Source organism: Salvelinus namaycush, chromosome 8 (assembly GCF_016432855.1).
Source record: "Salvelinus namaycush isolate Seneca chromosome 8, SaNama_1.0, whole genome shotgun sequence".
Lineage (NCBI taxonomy): Eukaryota > Metazoa > Chordata > Actinopteri > Salmoniformes > Salmonidae > Salvelinus > Salvelinus namaycush.
In genome coordinates this window covers 39,104,628-39,120,191 of record NC_052314.1, presented here as the reverse complement: position 1 = coordinate 39,120,191, position 15,564 = coordinate 39,104,628, and the positions used below count along the sequence as shown (strand labels likewise).

General features: G+C 41.6%; 1 protein-coding gene across 1 annotated transcript in view; it reads right to left on the bottom strand.

Moving 5' to 3' along the window:
- Positions 1–15,564, bottom strand: part of LOC120052660 (dedicator of cytokinesis protein 7-like) — a 93,476-nt gene that overhangs the window by 32,761 nt on the left and 45,151 nt on the right. The window contains exons 14-20 of the mRNA XM_038999706.1: positions 11,693–11,810; positions 11,254–11,324; positions 6,109–6,247; positions 5,802–5,990; positions 3,418–3,646; positions 2,990–3,154; positions 2,681–2,847 (exon numbers count right to left, since the gene is read on the bottom strand). Coding sequence (XP_038855634.1) covers positions 2,681–2,847; positions 2,990–3,154; positions 3,418–3,646; positions 5,802–5,990; positions 6,109–6,247; positions 11,254–11,324; positions 11,693–11,810 — 1,078 coding nt within the window. The remainder of the gene's footprint in view (positions 1–2,680; positions 2,848–2,989; positions 3,155–3,417; positions 3,647–5,801; positions 5,991–6,108; positions 6,248–11,253; positions 11,325–11,692; positions 11,811–15,564) is intronic.

Sequence of the window (15,564 nt, the reverse complement as noted above, 5' to 3'; positions counted from 1 at the left end):
TGTTGACAGAACTTCGGTAGCGTTTTCCTCAAATTTGCTTTGTTAAAATCCCCAGCTACAATAAATGCGGCCTCAGGATGTGGTTTCCAGTTTGCATAAAGTCCAGTGTAGTTCCTTGAGGGACGTCATGGTACCGGCTTGAGGGGGAATTATACACTGCTTTGACTATAACCAAAGATTCTACCCCTGAACAAGGCCGTTAACCCACTGTCCCGTCATTGAAAATAATAATTTGTTCTTAACTGACTTGCCTAGTTAAATAAAGATTTAAAAAAAATAAATGTATATATATATTACCTCAATACAATTACGGTCGGCATTTGATTGCGAGGTATTCTAGGTCGGGTGAACAAAAGGACTTGAGTTTCTGTATGTTATCACAATCACACCATGAGTCATTAATCATGAAACAAACACTACCGCCTTTCTTCTTCCCGGAGTTTTTTTATTCCTCTCTGTGCGATGTACTGAGAACCCAGCTGGCTGTATGGATGGGGACAGTATATCACGAGAGAGCCATGATTCCGTGAAACAGAGTATGTTACAGTCCCAGATGTCTCTCTGGAAGGAGATCCTCGCCCTGAGCTCGTCTTCTTTATTGTCCAGAGACTGAACATTAGCGAGTAATGTACTCCGAAGCGGTGGAAGGTGTGCATGCCTCCTGAGTCGGACTAGAAGTCCACTCCGAATACCTCTTCTCCCCTGACGGCATCTTGGAGCAGGTTCTGGGATAAGTTCAATTGCCCTGGGGGAAACGAACAAAGGATCCAATTCGGGAAAGTCGTATTCCTGGTTGTAATGCAGGTAAGTTACCGCCGCACTGATATCCAAAAGTTATTTCCGGCTGTATGTAATGACAAATTATTAGCCCAGAATGTTTTTTTTTGTAAGAAATAACAAAATACTGCAAAGTTGCTTAGGAGCTAGAAGCAGAGCTCGCCCATATCTCAGATACCCACTGCAGCCCTCATCCTTCACATGCAACATCCGTTCTGTTAAAGGTCCCCAAAGCACACACATTCCTGGGTTGCTCCTCTTTTCAGTTCGCTGCAGCTAGCGACTGGAACGAGCTGCAAAAAAAACTAAAACTGGAGACATTTCTCCATCTCTTCATTCAAAGACTCAATCATGGACACTCTTACTGACAGCTGTGGCTGCTAAGCGTGATGTATTGTTGACTCTACCTTCTTGCCTTTGTGCTGTTGTCTGTGCCCAATAATGTTTGTACCACGTATTGTGCTGCTGCCATCTTGTGTTGCTACCATGTTGTCGTCATGTGGTGTTGCTACTGTACCATGCTGTGTTGTCATGTGTTGCTGACATGCTATGTTGTTGTCTTAGGTCTCTCTTTATGTAGTGGTGTCTCTTGTTGTGATGTGTGTTTTGTCCTATATTTTATTTTTAATCCCAGCCCCCATCCCCGCAGGAGGCCTTTTGCCTTTTGGTACGCCATCATTGTAAATAAGAATTAGTTATTAACTGTCTTGCCTAGGTAAATAAAAGGTTAAATTAAAAAAAGATATATAAAAAAAGAGATGCTATGTCTGTCGGCGCCATCTTGGGTAGGGCCCTATAAAATCCATTAAAATATGCTTGAGTCCGTTTTGTTTTTCCAGGTTTTCACAACAAATGTTATGTTTAAAGTCCACAACAATGCTTAAAACACATCAGGAGACCACTTTTGATGTCTGGGAAAAATCGGAGAAATATATTTTTTGGGGTGTAGTTACCCTTAATTCAAGTGCGCACAAAGCAAGAGGCTGTTGTTTAGCAGTGGTTTTGTAGCGGTAGAGTTTGCTAAACAAATACCCACTGGATTAATGAAAAACAAATCATGATATAATTCTGCCAGGTAAGCATAGGCTACTTTGCAGTAGAAATGTAATTGAGAAAGTTTTTGGGAAAGCCTTTCCAACTTCCAGAAGACTGTTTGCATTAGCATCATCACTAACAGCTACACAAAGTTCTAGACGAGCGTGCCGTACACACAGAGACAGGGGCATTCTCATTGCTTCTTCAGAAAGTAGCAGGAAATATGAACCAATGATGCATTCTGCTCATGACTTACAATAAACTTGGAGAAATGTATACATTTAGTTGATTCCCTACTAAGGTCAATGTTTTTTGTTTTTTTTATATTGTTGAATTCCGTTTCAATGGCTGGATTGCGCGAGGGCCCTAATTATCGTATTTGGACCAGAATGAGGCTCTCCACTACCTATTGTTCCTGCAGTGATGACTCACCATCTTCATCTTACCTTTTCATAATTTATTCGCAGATCATTTCCAAAAAGCCTACCAGTAGCCTATGCAAATGAACGTCTCTCTCACCGATGCGAGTCGGTAGACTACACTGACTAACGAGACGATAGTCACTCACAGACCTGCAAACTTCAGCACGGCGGCGGCACCCCAATAGATCGCTAGAAGATGCATATCGTTCATTCTAGCGGGAAAGGGTGCGACGGACTAGCGATTTGAAACTTTGAAATTAAAAGTAGCCTAGTTAATATAAAGTGGGAAAAGTAGCCGGCTCAAAATGAGTCTGTAACCGTCTGATTAGCCGACGGCTGGCGCTAATGGAAAACACTGCACCATTGATGCATAGTGGACTGACTACACCCCAAAAGTACTGAGAAACATAACGTAAGCCATGTCTGGTCTGTGGCGTGTCTCCTACCTTACTACCGATGATGGATCGGACCTCATCGTCAGGGGAGGTGGGTGTGCCAGAGATATCAGGGTTACTGTTGCTAAGGCTACGGGAGCGGTTGAGGTTTAGGCTGGCCGGTCGCTGGGCGGACCTGGCCATGGTGGCATAGTGGACTGAACCACCCAGACCTGGACCTAAGACAAACGCACACATGGAAGAGAAGAAAAGAGTAGTTATTACTCCACAATAAATGTAATGGCTCTTACAATTTAATTGATTTTAATATAATTTAATAGAAGTAAAACTGAGGTAAAAAAATAAATAAAGCTGAGGTACCTGGTGAGGAGGAGTTGGGGTCCATGTTGGGCAGGCGGAAGACGTAGTATACGTAAGAGGAGAGCAGGCTGTTTCTGCCGTGCATGTCCTGACTAGTGTCCAAGTACTTATGGAGCCGGTTCACTATGGACGCCATCACCTCGAACGACGCCTGGCCCAGGTTCACTACACATACAGACATGGACAACACATTTAGGATCAGATAGTACAGTCGTTTTATTCAGTGCCAGTTCAGTGGCAGCACAAATAAATAAGTTCAAAAGGCACATGTTTCAGGTTTGTTCTTAAAATATGTACACTTTGAATATTTGTGTGTCATTTATGATCTTCCTATTATTGTTAATAATTTGGAAGGTTAGATGACGGAATATAATTATTTAAATGAAGTCATTGAAAGGCTACAGTTCCTATGAGCCTGGATGCGGTACCTATCTGTCCTGATATGACGGGCGGCCGCACCACCAGCAGCACCAGCTTGTCCAATAGGAGGTGGAGGAAGCGGACGATGGGCTCCAGCTGGGAGGAGTTCAGCGCGGCGATGCTGGACTTTAACTCCTCCTCCAGGTTGTTCTCCATGATCCGCATGTCTCCTATCCGCACAGGGAACATGTGGTCCAGGGCATGGACCAACGCAAAAAACTTATCCAGGTACTGGTCCTGATGGAGGGAGGGAGGGATGAAGGGAGGGATGGAAGGAGGGAGAGAGGGAGGGAGGGAGGGATGGAAGGAGGGAGGGAAGGAAGGAGAGAGGGAGGGAGGGAGGGAAGGAGGGAGAGAGGGAGGGAAGGAGGGAGGGATGGAAGGAGGGAGAGATGGAGGGAGAGAGGGTGGGAAAGAGATGGGGGGGATGGGAGAAGTCAGTAACAAAGAAAACCTGGCTTTGATAAAATAAATATGTTAAACTCCACCACACAATAGAAGTGCTTGAACTGTGTGCTCTGCGGTAAGAGCAACAGACTAGAGGTCGACCGATTATGCTTTTTCAACGGCGATACCGATTGGAGGACCAAAAAGAGCAGATACCGATTAATCGGCCGATATTTATATATTTGTAATAATGACAATTACAACAATACTGAATGAACACTTATTTTAACTTAATAAAATAGAGAAATAAATTCAATTTAGTCTCAAATAACTAATGAAACATGTTCAATTTGGTTTAAATAATGCAACACAGTGTTGGAGAAGAAAGTAAAAGTGCAATATGTGCCATGAAAAAAACCTAACGTTTAAGTTCCTTGCTCAGAACATGAGAACATATGAAAGCTGGTGGGATCCTTTAAACATGAGTCTTCAATATTCCCAGTTAAGAAGTTTTAGGTTGTAGTTATTATAGGAATTATAGGACTATTTCGCTCTATACCATTTGTATTTCATATACCTTTGACTATTGGATGTTCTTATAGGCACTATAGTATTGCCAGCCTAATCTCGGGAGTTGATAGGCTTCAAGCATTGCAAAGAGCTGCTGGCAAACGCTGGAAAGTGCTGTTTGAATGAATGCTTACATGCCTGCTGCTGCCTACCACCGCTCAGTCAGACTGCTCTATCAAATATCAAAGCAGACTTAATTATAATATAATAAACAGACATAAATACGAGCCTTAGGTCATTAATATGGTCAAATCCGGAAACTATAATTTAGAAAACAAAACGTTTATTCTTTCAGTGAAATACGGAACCGTTCCGGATTTTATCGAATGGGTGGCAACCCTAAGTCTAAATATTGCTGTTTCATTGCACAACCTTCAATGTTATGTCATAATTATGTAAAATTCTGGCAAATGAATTACAGTCTTTGTTAGGAAGAAATGGTCTTCACACAGTTCACAAAGAGCCAGGCAGCCCAAACTGCTGCATATACCCTGACTCTGCTTGCACTGAACACAAGAGAAGTGACACAATTTCCCTAGTTAATATTGCCTGCTAACATGAATTTCTTTTAACAAAATATGCAGGTTTAAAAAAAATACTTGTGTATTGATTTTAAGAAAGGCATTGATGTTTATGGTTAGGTACATTGGTGGAACGATTGTGCTTTTTTCGCGAATGCGCTTTTGTTAAATCATCACCCCTTTGGCAAAGTAGGCTGTGATTCGATGATAAATTAACAGTTAAACTAGTAACATCATCAACCATGTGTAGTTAACTAGTGATTATGTTGATTGATTGTTTTTGATAAGATAAGTTTAATGCTAGCTAGCAACTTACCTTGGCTCCTTGCTGCACTCGCGTAACAGGTGGTCAGCCTGCCACGCAGTCTCCTCGTGGATTGCAATGTAATTGGCCATAATCCGCATCCAAAAAATGTTGATTACCGATTGTTATGAAAACTTGAAAATCGGCCCTAATTAAAATCGTCCATGCCGATTAAATCGGTCGACCGCTACTACAGACTACAGTAGGGTAATGCAGTGAGCAGAGCTATAGGTAAAATAACCCAGAGATTTATGATCACACTACCACCGGGCTAAGCTCCTGGGAAAGACTCTCCCTCTCTTCACACTACAGCCAAAAGAACAGAGCGATGGAGTGGGCTGCACTAAATAACACCAGTGAAGTTCAACCAGTAATAAACTGAGGGAGGGACACATCACGCTCACCTCTCCTCCTTCCACTACCCATGCTGAGGTATTTGGTCTATCTATCAGTCTCAGAGTCTGACACAGATATATGCTATACATGTATACCAGGTAGTGAATGGAAAGTGTAGGGGCTCCTTTGCATGAAATACCTGGGTCGTGCTCAATTGAGGCACACTGTAGCAAAACGTTTTGCAACAGAAAATGTTGGTTGTGGTAGGCTATACCTGTGTGTGGACAGTGGAAACGGATGTCACTTCAACGTTGAAAACACCTCTGTGGTTATCCACCCATTTCATCCCAGGTAGAGGAACATCGGGGGAAAGAACCGAGTAGGACTGAGGAGGTTTCTCCAGAGACACAGGCAGACAGAAGTTTCCTGTACGCAGACGACCGTTCTGCAGCATAGGAATCCACTAAGGAGAGAGAGCAGGAGAGAAATACAGATGATTAGGGCCTGAAAAGCAAAAGGCATGTGCTTGTGTGTGCGCGCATTTGTTTGTGCATATGTGCGCACACATGTGCAGTAGTTACCGTGTATCCCACGGGGGTCTCCAGAGGGGTGTTCTGTTTCTGCTGGCAGCTAACATGGTAGAAGGTGAACAGGATGTGGTGGTGGTCAGTCAGAGAAGCCGGCAGCTTGATCTTCACCTCATCATGGAAGTCTGGGGACCTGGGGGGAAACACAACAACCATTACACACACAGAGTTGAATTAATGGTTGGTTAGGGCTTTATAAGAAATAACCGTCTGGGAAAGACTGGGGTCGTATAGGAATAGACATCTAACGGAGTATAGAGAAGTCAGGGAATCTGAGAAGCACAACACCCATTACAGAGTGATGGTAAGTTAAGGCTTTAAAAGGAATTGGAATAAGCATCTAAATGTCACGGTTGGTTAGGGCAGAGGTTTATAGGAATAAACAACACACTAAAGACTGCAAAGAAAGAAGCAAGGGGTTTTAACAGCTATAGAAAAAAACGATCTAAATGAGTACAGAGCAAGCCTTTTTCTCATGGAGAAGACAAAATAGATTGTTTGTGGATAAAGGGTAGAAACATCCTTTGGAGCGAAGGAGCCTGAGCAACCTTTTCCCCTAATGGAAAATATAACATTATTGGACAGGCCGAGGGAATTAAACCCCAAACAGTCAAAGTGCAAAAGGTGAAACCTTTCAAAAAAATATATATATGTTAATCCTTAACACTAGAAAAGCCGAGAGCGTCATACGGACGCAAAACAAATGTACATGTTTTATTACTCTGCCATTTTTAAATTCATGTCCCCCATGTCCTTGACTGTTCCTAAATAAATCTAATACACATTGTCAACATCTTAATATCACAAACAGAATTTGTGTTATAAGCAGTTAAGAGGACATGTCATTCCCCCTCCCCTTTCATTGACGACCGAACAGCAAGTGTTGACTAGTTAATAAAAGGTGTTGAACTGAGTGAAAAAAGTCAATCTCCTATATCCCTTTGCCATTCATAGATCATATAACGTAGTGGCAAGAAAAAGTTTGTGAACCCTTTGGAATTACCTGGATTTCTGCATAAATTGGTCATTAAAATTGATCTGATCTTCATCTAAGTCACAGCAATAGAGAAACCTAGTGTGCTTAAACTAATAACACACAAATTATTGTATTTTTCGTGTCTATATTGAATACATCATTTAAACATTCACAGTGTAGGTTGGAAAAAGTATGTGAACCCCTTGGCCACTGGTCACCAAAACGGCGACTTGTCGATCTCCAAGGCATTTCTAGTCAATCGCCAAACATTTCTGTAAAAAAATCCACCGATAAAGTCTCGGGCCGTTGATGGTAGGTGCAGCCAATTCAACTGCCCTGCGCGCCGGGTAGGCAAACTGTTGCAGTTTCATGTGTCTGAAGGTACAAGCTCTATAGACAAAGTCCAGGACCCAGTTGCACAGGGCGGTGTCGAGACCCAGGGTCTCAAGCTTAATGATGAGTTGAGGGTACTATGGTGTTAAATGCTGAGCTGTAGCCAATGAACAGCATTCTTACATACAGTTGAAGTCGGAAGTTTACATACACCTTAGCCAAATACATTTAAACTCAGTTTTTCACAATTCCTGATATTTAATCCTAGTAAAAATTCCCTGCCATAGGTCAGTTAGGATCACCACTTTATTTTAAGAATGTGAAATGTCAGAATAATAGTAGAGATAATGATTTATTTCAGCTTTAAATTTACAAACCTGACTCAGTTACACCAGCTCCGTCAGGAGGAATGAGCCAAAATTCACCCAACCTATTGTGGGAAGCTTGTGGAAGGCTAACTGAAAAATTTGACCTAAGTTAAACAATTTAAAGGCAATGCTACCAAATACTAATTTAGTGTATGTAAACTTCTGACCCACTGGGAATGTGACTAAAGAAAAGTTGAAATATATCCCTCTCTCTATTATTCTGACATTTCACATTCTTTAAATACAGTGGTGATCCTAACTGACCTAAAACAGGGAATGAATTTTTCCTTGGATTAAATGTCAGGAATTGTGAAAAACTGAGTTTAAATGTATTTGGCTAAGGTGTATGTAAACTTCCGACTTCAACTCTATGTTCCTGTCGGCGCAATGCACTGAAAATCCCATTGCCTGTACAGACTCTGACAGCATGTCCCCAGCTAGCCATGTCTCCTTGAAACAGAGTATGTTACATTCACAGATATCTCTTTGGAAAGCAACTCTTGCCCTAATTTCGTCGACTTTGTTAACTTGGGACTGGACATTAGCAAGTAATATACTCGGAAGTGGTGGGTGGTGTGCGTGCATCCGAAGCCTCACTAGAAAACCGCTCCGGCACGCTCTCCTCCGACGGCGTTGTTTCTGGGTCGGCCTCTGGGAGGTGCAGACAAAGGACCTGATTTGGGAAAGTCGTATTCCTGGTCTTAGTGCTGGTTAGTTGACGTCTCTCTGAAATCCAATAGTTCTTCCCGGCTATATGCAATAACACTTATTGCATATAGCCGGTTTTCTGGGCTAACAATGTAAGAAATAATACATTAAAAAAACAATACTGCACAGTTTCCTAAGGGCTTGAAGCTAAGCTGCCATCTCTATCGGCGTCATCTTGCTTGTAATTGCTCATAATCTAACCATTTTATTCATATTTACAGATGGCAAACAAGTTTGTTATTAAGGCACATGAAAGTTCACATCTTCCAGAAGGCATTTCTGCCAAAAAACGCATTCTGATAAAAAAAAGTTTAAATTCAAATGGCTCTCCTGTACGTCGCACGACATACACCTAGTTTCCTGAAACGAGTCTCATATTCAATACTTGAATTCAATATTCAAGTATGTGTATTACTTGTCATCACTTTCTTTCCTACCAGTTAAACCTGATGCAAGGTTAAACCTGAAAATTGAGAAGTTGCCTAATTGTAATGTAAACTCATATCAACCAATATTTCCCATCATATTTACAGTGCCAGTCAAACGTTTGGACACACCTACTCATTCAAGCGTTTTTCTATATTTTACTATTTTCTACATTGTAGAATAATGAAGACATTAACACTATGAAATAACACATCAATCATGTAGTAAAGTGTTAAACAAATCAAAATATATTTTAGATGTTTCAAAAAAGCCACCCTTTGACAGCTTTGCACACTCTTGGCATTCTCTCAACCAGCTTCACCTGGAATGCTTTCCAACAGTCTTGGAGTTCCCGCATATGCTGAGCTGTTTTTCCTTACAGGAATTTATTTGGCCAAGTGCATCTGCGGTCTCTGCTCAGTTTGGCAGCTGTGGGAGAGAGATGCCTGTGTGCTTCCTGGTTTACAGGATCTCTTTTCTGCAGTCTTGAAGATCCCTCCGCGACACACGATGCAGCGCGGTCGTTCAGCTACATATGATTCGCTGTCAGACACTGACTTGTCATTCCCACTAGCCATCACTAACCACTGTCGTCAAATGGACTCATGCTAGCCACAAGTTCTGACTGAGCTCAAATTGTCATGAAACGCATATACAGCTGTGAGTTTCTCGCTCTTTCATACAAACTTATAACGAGGAGTGCCCACAATGCGTTTTGTGCGGGGAAGTGCTTAGTAGTGCTTCGACAATGGAAAAGTCAGTCAGCTAGCAAGGCATTGTTGTCATTTTAAAACAGGTGGTGATAAGCAGAAATAAAAGAGTACTTACTAACTCATAGTAGTAGTTGTGAGTTTATCTTTAAAACAATCCCCTGGCCTTGTAGACAAATAATAGCTAACATTAGCCAAAGCAAGCTAACAGCCCTTAGTAACATTACAGACGAAGATGAAAAATGTTCAGGCTTACTGTACATCTTACTTTTGAAATTATTGTTGAAAACAAATCTAGGTTGGAACTGTTGCTGTTAAAATACAAGTAATAATTTTTATTCTGAACTGGAATGAACTGATTGAAGCAAGATGCTTTTTGAGGCAAACACACACAGTTCTGGGTTGCTCATCTACAGCAGGAAGCGGTCTCCTGCCTGACAGAGAAAGCAGTAGATGTTCTGATCCAGTTTGGCACCACATACTTATGCGAGTCAGGGTTCTCAACTCTAGCATACTTAAAAAAACAAGTACAGAAACAGACTCCATGCTGAGCATGACCTCCGTGTTGCACTGTCAACAACGGAACCCAGAATCAGTTTATTTCCAGATAAAATACAATACATATTTTGATTCTGAACAGCAACAGTTCCAACCTAGACTTTCAACAATAATTTCTACAGTAAGATGTACAATAGGCCTGATAATTTTTCATCTGTACTGTTACTTAGGGTTGACCTATCAAAAAGACTGTGTGTGTGTGTTCTTTTATTCATCTGTGTGATGTGATCAGTTTATTCCAGTTCAGAATGAAAATGATTTATTGTATTTTAACAGCAACAGTTACATCCTAGACAGATATGTAGGAGTGTTTTTAAATGGGGTGAAATAAACATGAATAGATATTTATATGGATATTCAATTTCATTGTTATGTTTTTGTCTATATTGCATTTGTTTTAGGCATAAAGGCAATGAAATGCACCGATATTTATGTATAGTTGCATATTTTCCTAAGCTTGGGTCCCAGGAAAACACAGAATTTCTCATGTGGGTCCCAGGCTGAAAAAGTTTAAGAACCCCCGGCTTAAAGTAATGGACTGTCGTTTCTCTTTGCTTATTTGAGCTGTTCTTGGACTCTGTTTTTTTACCAAATAGGGCTATCTTCTGTATACCACCCTTACCTTGTCACAACACAACTGATTGGCTCAAACGCATTAAGAAGGAAAGAAATTCCACAAATTCACTTTTAATAAGGCACACCTGTTAATTGAAATGCATTCCAGGTGACTACCTCATGAAGCTGGTTGAGAGAATGCCAAGAGTGTGCAAAGCTGTCATCAAGGCAAAGCGTGGCTATCTGAAGAATCTCAAATATATTTTGATTTGTTTAACATTTTTGGGGTTACTACATGATTCCATATGAGTTATTCATAGTTTTGACGTCTTCACTATTATTCTACAATGTACAAAATAGTAAAAATAAAGAAAAACCCTTGAATGAGTAGGTGTCCAAACGTTTGACTGGTACTGTGTATATTTATTTTAAGAACGGGCCTAAGCACACTTCATACAAAATGGAAACATCAGTGAGTTGTCAGAGCTGGATCTGAGTCCCTCACCTGTTATGATACACTACAGCAGTGTATGCTTCTTTGGTGTAGTCTGCACAGCTAGACTTGCCAAAAATCACCTGGGGGAAGAGAGACGAGAAAGAAACTTAGATGAAGAACAGCATACAGGGGTTGAATTACAGAGGACCAGAGGAAGAGAGGCAACATACAGTGGACATTAGACTTATGTTTGTCTGCATGTGTTAAAATGATGTGTTTAGTAACAGAGCTCAAATATACTTGAACACCATTCTTCACAATCCATTTCCAAGAAATCAGTCCAGGATTGTGCAGCAGTACCTGGTAAAGCACCAAAATACACTAATAACTCTAAGAAGAATTCTCGTGGGAGGGTGAGCTAAGAAGAATGTGTGTGAGAGGGTGAGCTAAGAAGAATTATTGTGGCTGGGTGGGCTAAGAAGCATTCTCGTGTGTGTGTGATTGTTACCGGCATTGCGTTGTTGGGGTCCTCCCCGTTCATGAACTGCACTTTCACTGTGATGTTCCGGGCTGAGCCTTGACGGTTGGCGAAGTTCAGGCTGTGTGGGTTCACATACAGCAGGTTGCTGGAACACACACGTATATAGACACGCATTTTCCATCGTGAAACCAAACCACCTTCCATCAAACAGGAACACATGAACTCAACTGACATAGCAGCACTGTTGATACTGTATGTATCAACAGCTCTTAGTGAATTTCACAACATTGTCCCCTCGCCATTTTCCTTAGGACATTACATACCTCCTACACATAATGTACTGAATATAACACCTGTACAGTACTATCAATAGGTCAGTGACTGGAGTGACCAAGGCCATCAGGGTAGGCCTCTGTGGCCACTGCCTGGTGGAAAAAGGAGGCTCGTCCTGTCAATCACTCTGGATCCACGGCAACTAAATCCTCTGCTGGGCTAGATTGGTGGTGGTGGTGGTGGGGGGGGTGGGGGGGGGGGGGGCAACATTTGCCTTACTGCACCACTGCTGGGGGAAGGTGCAATAATGCCATGGCCAACTGCGCTTGTTCAATACCGTCAAAGAGGTATAATGTTCATCATCGATGAAAGATATGTAAATTGGACAGTTATTTTACTTTTTTTTAAGTGTCTATAGTGGCAATTGGACAATACTGTGGTAGCCTATAGGTCCAAAAGTTGATGTTTAAAAAAAGTCCTCCTCTCTTCTCCACAGGCAGTAAGCAGCGGGGCTTCAGTTAACACTAGAAAGGTAGAGAGTGTCATAATGACGCAAAACAATTTAGAAATGTATTACTGCCATTTTTTAAGTCATGGTATAAAGTATAATGCCATTATTGCGTTTGTGCTGATTTTCACTATTCACAAGCACACTTGGCACTTATACGGATGTTTAGGCTACTGATATTTTCTTGATTTGACCGGGGGTCTTGGTGGTTTAGGTATTTATATTTGTTTTGTTGTTATAAAAATAAGCTTTTACTCTGTTCCCATTTACATGATTTTTGTTTCATAGTTGTAACAAAGACACTCCACGAATAACATTTATTTTACACTTGAAACTGTTTTTAGTCGTTTTTAGTTTTTACATATAGCCTACAGTACCAAACAAATGAACATGTTACGTTATATCAAATATATATTATTTTTGTTGCAGTCACACTTTATTTAGATAGTCCATCTGTAGATACTATACAGATGGTTGTACTATCAATAAACTAGCTGTATATAACCAACTGCTTGCTAAGTTACGGTTAGGTAAGGGTTAAGGTTAGGTTAAGGGTTAATTTACAGTTGGGATAAGGGTTGGGGTTAGGACAAGGGTTAGTAGATAGTTAGTTGAAATGTAACTGACAGTATGTAGATAGTCCATCTGTAGATGCATTACAATCCAATCCAAATAAGGTGGTACCAATACAATAGCATATATTTAATCTATTTATTAGACGATTAGAATGTTGAAAAGACGTGTCATTGCCACGAAGGGAGGTACAATGAGGCCAGGCTTTTCTAGTGTTAACAAGCTGGACACAAACGCTTTAGGGTTCCCAAGGTTACGACCACAGAACGTCCGAGGCAGCCACAGCGCAGTGGCCTGACCACATTGACGTAGATTCCGCCGCAGGGTAGGTCCCCCTAGGACCACAGCTGTGACGACAAACGGCTGAAACCGTGGGAATCCCTCATCCTCTCTCTCTCGGTTCATCTCCCTCACTCACGCTATATCTATCTAATTTCCTCTCCCTTTGTTCCTCCCTCCTCCTTTCCCTGTCTAGTAGCTGGTCACGTGTCTCCGTGAAGGTGAAGAGCTGGATGATTTTTTTGATCTGCCTGATTGTTCTTTGAGGCACTCATGTTGATTTTAGAATGATGTAATTGCATTGCAATAACCCCCAGGAAAAAGCCATTCTTACACATACGGACCAGATACAGCTCCCTTTTCAGCACGGGGCCAATTCTCTCCTATTGGTCATTCAGCCTCAACAGATTCATCTCAGGTTAATCAATTATTTGACTCAGAGTAGCTGCATAACCAAACCGAGCCTAAGCACCGTTTCGGAGTCACACAGTCAACACTCGCCTCCCACTGTAGGCCTACTACATGTCCCAATGTGAATATTGTACCGTCTGTGCTCCCCACAGATGTAGGAAGGAGAACATATAGGGAGTAAGGAATCATGTAGCCAGCTTTAAGCTAAGCAAGCACAGCTCAGAATCAGGTAGGAATGGTGTTTGTTCAGAAACCCATATTTACTAAGGACATATTACAGCCAGAGTCTCTGTACTATATGAACAAATAGCCAGCGTATCTGCATTTGCTATGAACATTGCTATGCACTAGAGTAGGGATGAGTAACTTTGCTGGGGGTGGGGGCCACCAAAAAAATCTGAACTCATCAGCAGTTGCTCACGGGTCCAAGTACTACACATTTTGCCATGGGACGGAGAGAAATGTTAGTTTTTAGTAAGATATTTGAGTGAGACTGACTAACAAAATCAATGGGCCCTGTAATTCGACCATGATAACAAGTTTAGATAGCTGGCCGCTAAACTAACTTAGTAATCTAAAATAAATTAGCTAGCATGGACTAATTGACTGACTATCAGTGACTGACATAAGAGAAAAACTGCTGATGCACAAACACATTTCATAATGGGGGGGGTGTTGATCCGAGGGCCTTGAAAAGGGGGGCCACCAGTTGCCCATCCCTGCACTAGAGTTACCCGAGTTACCTGTAATGGCATGGCGAGTTGTGTCATGCATTTACAGGATACAAATGCTAAAGAAACTAACTAACTACCTCCCCACAATGTGCCTCTGTTGAAGGTAAGTTGCTGTCCATCACTCTTTCCTCATTACGTATTGGTGTTTTATTTGAAACTTTTGGGGACCCCAAAATAAAGTATAGCCACCGCTTTTCAGTTGGATAAACAACCTAAAAAAGGCCAAAAGTTGCTAAAAAAAGTCCTAGAGGCCCCACCAACTCTCTGCCCCAACCCACCCACACGTACACCCAATAAAACATATAGTAGAGTAGGACTAACATGATTTAGAGTCACTGAACCACATTGAAACATGCTGTCGAGACAGTTTGACCAACATCTCAAAGTAGTCAGATTATTGGGAGCATTAAAATAATCTTGGCTAAGTAGGAGCAACAAAAGATGCTCACAAAGAGAGCACGGTCAGATTGCAGAACTAGAATAGTCAAATGTGGCAACAGAACGCAATAACAATTTAGGCCCGCCTTCATAATCATCACTGGTGGAAGCTTGGAATTTTACAGTAACGATATAGTGGATATGAAACGACAAGCCAAGAACAAACCACTGACTAGGAATTCCTATTAAAAGTGATTCATTAAAATAGATATTTAGATAGATCAGAAAGACTAGACTACATTAAATCAGAATAGTACGATCAAACAAAACCAAAATGAGTTCACAGTCGTCTACATGTAGGACATTATTCTCCCCCAATGCAAAATACAGCAAATACCATAGCATTGATGACATCCACCTGCCTCTCTCAGTACCTACAGCACACCTCATCTATGCCCAGCGAGAGGGACCTGAGAGAGTGATGCTGGGCTGATTCAGCAGGACGTTAAATCAAACCCATAGACAACAATTGTGTGACATTATGAATCATGGTGAGGTGTGGCTGCTATAAGGTGAGATTGATAGGGACAAATGAGCCATCATCTGATGGCCTTCCACTGTGGGCTTTCTGCTGATCAGCTAAAGCAGGGCACTGCAGATGGAGGCTGGGTGGGGTGTGGTGGGGGATTTGGGAGGTTAAGCGGGAGGGGGGGGGCGAGCTGTCATGCTAAAGGGGTGTATTT